This window comes from Papaver somniferum, unplaced genomic scaffold, assembly GCF_003573695.1.
Source record: "Papaver somniferum cultivar HN1 unplaced genomic scaffold, ASM357369v1 unplaced-scaffold_3, whole genome shotgun sequence".
NCBI classification, from domain to species: Eukaryota; Viridiplantae; Streptophyta; class Magnoliopsida; order Ranunculales; family Papaveraceae; genus Papaver; species Papaver somniferum.
The window spans coordinates 3,033,134-3,037,437 of record NW_020641039.1 but is presented as its reverse complement, the minus strand read 5'-3'; the positions used below and the strand labels follow the sequence as shown (position 1 = coordinate 3,037,437).

Genomic DNA, 4,304 nt, shown 5'->3' with positions numbered 1-4,304 from the left:
GCCTCCCACCCCATGTAGGTTGTTGGATGCAATTCTAATTTTCAATCACAAATGCCATGGATGACGTTTAGATTGAAAAAATGTCGCCAATTGATTAGTTTCATTATTTTTTTTTCGTGTATAAATTCTTTTTTGTATTGCAATCAATTTTATTTTAACATTAAAAAATCATGATTTATACGATATAATATCAAAGATAACAGGGGTGCCATTTGGGTGATCCAACTACGATCATGAAAATATTGTCTTGTATGATATCATCCCTGAAATATATGGTACCTTCATTTATCAAAAGTGTTAAAAACAACCAACCACATCTTCCACACTACAATGTTATCGATGTTGTAACGATAACATAAAATTAATATTGTCCATCACTACTCACCAGCACTCACCGTCACTACTTCTTCCACCACAAATCAGGGCGCGAAGCCAGGATTTTGAGGAAAGAGGGAGGAAAAAATTCTTGGCAAGTTGGATACATGTGAAAAATGGACTTTGTATCCCATTTTACGATAAAAGAACAAAAATAAGTATAATTGTGCTTGGCTCCTCCTTTAACCACCACTAATCTTTCGGCCTCCATCTCTTCTACTACTCATTGTCGCCAAAAATGTCTATTGATATTATTTATCAAAATTACTTATTAATAGAAATAAATATTTTAATTAATTAAGAAAACATTTATAATTAAAAAATGATTAGTCATTTATTATGAACAATTAGTGAAACACTAATTAAAGAGCACTTTATAATTAATAGATTATTTATTATGTGCAATTAGTGAAACACTAATTAATAAAGCAATTATGATATTTAAGTTGAACAAACCACCACCGTTAATTTATCTTTTCTATTAATTCCAACCAAGGTGGAACAACGGTTAGAGGATGCTTTTATGACATAATAGGTCATGAGTTCGAACCTCTCCGTTATAATTTTTGAAAATCCATATTTTGACTTGATTATTCAGTTTTCATTCATAATATTGGAATTAATGCCATGCGTTCGAGTTGTAGGGGGTGGTCAGGAGAACCACAACTCTTGATTTATCTTTGTCTGGACAAATCCTGACCACCACGACACAGGCAAACTTATCCTAGCTTTGTTTTGTACTAATGACACACCAAAGGGCCTGTGCAGCAACAACTGATTTTCTTACAAAGGCACACAATAAACCTTATATTTCTTTGGTGTAAATAAAGTTGCTGGAAATAAAAGGTATGGAGAAGGAAAATTTGTTATTGTTACCCCTAATCTTCAGAAGAAAAAGGAAATCAAACATGCTTCTTTTGTTCCGCTAAAAGATGGTATTTGCATTTGCCCATGATAAGTCATTCAACTCAAGATGACTAATGCGCCAGCTGGATTGGGTAAAAGACTTAGGACCTCAGATACTCAAGAACCTGAGGAAAACTTCACAACAAACTGTAACTATAAAAACCAAACTTATTCTCATAATGAGAATTAATTGGATACACAATCTGTAGATAAAATCACAACAAAGGAAAACAAACAAGCAACACTTCGGGTAGAATAAGGTACAAAAACCATTTTGATAGAATTATTAACATCAGAATTCCCCTTGAAGGTATTGATAGACTAATGCAGCGGATATTAGTGAAATCAAATAGAAAGGGAAAAAAAACTGTTCAGACCTCAAACTATTCCTAGGAATAGTGACTATGAACGTTGATAATTATCTAGACCTCAGTTTCCTGACCATAGATAAGAACCCAACTCAAACTTGATTAAGTTTAATGAATATAATTTTATTAATCATAAATCAACCAACTGAAATAAAAACTTTCAAACTCTTAAATAGGACTTGGGAAAAAACTCTAACTTGAAAAACAAGGAAGGATAAAAACAACCCAAACCGACTCAACCCTAATTTTTAAATAAACTTTGCTATTTGCCACAATTGGCGACCCAAACGTGCTGCTGTTTAGTTAAACCGACTCATCTGCATCATTCTCCCGGGGTTGAGAGAAATTCGTCCTCGAATTTTGCTGATCCACATCATTTGTATTTTCTCCATGATATGGCACCAAATGTTTGACATTAAAAACAACAAAGGTACGTATATGGCTAGGCAGTTTCAACTTATAAGCATTTGGATTAATTTTTGCAAGAATTTCCACTGGACCAATCTTCCTTGCCTTCAGCTTATTATAGTCACCTAAAGAGAATCGATCCTTTGTTAATATTTCCCACACAAAATCTCCTACCTCAAAATTCACCTCTCTGCGCTTCTTATCCGCCGCTTTCTTATACTTCTCATTAGCCCGAGTTAAATGTTCTTGAGCAAACTTGTGAACTTGTTGCAATTGTTGGATACGCTCGTTAGCTTTAGCGTCAACTCTCTTTAAATCAGGAACAGGTGCTAAATCCACCGGTGCTCGTGGGTTGTATCCATAAACAACCTCGAAAGGACTCATTCCCAAACTACGATTTTCTGAGCGATTAAATGCAAACTCATCCTGAGAAAGTGTTTGATCCAAACTCTTTAGATTTTCTCCAACAAGACATCGTAGTATATCACCCAATAATCTATTCACAACTTCCGTTCTGCATCAGTTGGTACCAACGCTAAGTCGATTCTAGGGCTGATAAGATGACACCGATAGTAGAAATCGGTCGTGGTCTTGGTCGAGGTCGAGGAGGTGCTCCATAAGATTCTAATGCATTAGGAAAACAAATAATGGAATATATCGAAGGTATGTTGGTTCAACATAATATTGATGGCATTTTTGATAACGCTCCTGAAGATGATGAACCTATCGAAGAAGTTGTTTCTGGAGATCAAGAAGATAGCGATATAGTTTATTTTCTTATGATCGAGAGTAAACTAGTTGTTGATTATTGTGATATGCAAATGGTTTCTCATATCTACCATAATAAGAGAGAACTTTTTGAATCAACCTATGAAGGTCCGTTTTGGGTTCCCAACATACGTCATGCTTCCATACGTTACATAAAGTTTTTTTCACTGTATCAGTTCATATTTTTGAAGATTGTCATCGATGAGTTATGCATGAAGAACATGGTACCGGCAAGATTCAAGGACGAATCTTCTCCAACACCGGTTTAATGATGAAGGGAGATTTATGGAAACTAAATCTACTGTTTTCATATTATTATTTGTATTTTATTAATGATATTTTTAGTAGAAAATTAATTAAAATTCGAATTTATTAATTAGGATAATTTTAGAATAGTCTAGAAGTTTATTTTAAGAGTTTTAATAAGTTAGGAAAGTTGCCTAAAGGCAGTAGATACCTTGGGAAATAAGTTTTTTATATTTTTGTTATGTTTAGAGTTTGTGTGGGGGAGTTATCTATATAAGAAGCTCCAAAACGAAAATTAGTAGACTATTTTGATTAATTAAATTATATTTTTGATGTTAAACTTTGTTTAACTTTATTGTGATTTTTATTTATAGTCGGGTTCATCCTGAGGTCTCATCATATCCATAGTTGTGATTCTTCGGAGTTGCGAGGTCTAGATTATTTATGTTCATAGTCATTATTCGTAAGAATAATTTGAGGTCTGGACAAATTTATCGGTTACTTTTCTATTTTTATTCCGCTGCGACAATTATCATCTCTTTGAACGCTTCTGTTCTTCATCATAGGCTCAGGTGGAAATTATCTTGTAATGGGATCTTTACCATTAAGTATATATACAATGCTATCTTGAATGAAAACCTAGCCATTAAACCTACCAAAAACAATCTTAATATGTGTTGGAAATCCTTATGGAGGCATAAACTACCTCCTAGAGTTCACCATGGAAGTTCATGCATAATTGTTTACCAACAAAATCCAAACTTGCTAGATTCTCTGGCCGTCAAGATAATACTTGTCCTCTATTTAATGTAAATATAAAAACTCCTCAACATTGGTTCTTTGATTTCCCTGTCATCAGATCAATTTGGAATTTAGTGAACTCCAGACTTGTAAACCTCTTACAAAGTCATGACTTGCATCATCATGTGTAGTTTCTTTTTGAGAAGTAATATTACATTGCATAAAAATATTAAAATGTATGAGTCGGTCTGTTTTATCATCCATTCAATTTGGAAAGAAAGATGTGCTTAAGTTTTTGATAATCATCCCATCAATACTACTGATGTAGCTAACAATATTATCTTGCAAATGGAAGATCGGAATAGAACGACAATGTTTCAAACCGATCAAAGTGGTTTACTAGTCAGCCTGTTAAACACTGGCTTCCTCCAGTGCATGATGTTTGCAAGATTAATTTTGATGCTTCACATATAAATAAAAATGTCTTGTCAG

The 4,304-nt window shown here is 33.6% G+C and overlaps 1 protein-coding gene across 1 annotated transcript; it reads right to left on the bottom strand.

Moving 5' to 3' along the window:
- Positions 1-1,952: 1,952 nt before the first annotated feature.
- LOC113341608 lies at positions 1,953-2,441 on the bottom strand. The gene has a single exon (XM_026586428.1). It carries the CDS (start codon positions 2,439-2,441, stop codon positions 1,953-1,955), a length of 489 nt encoding a protein of 162 aa, XP_026442213.1.
- Positions 2,442-4,304: the final 1,863 nt, after the last annotated feature.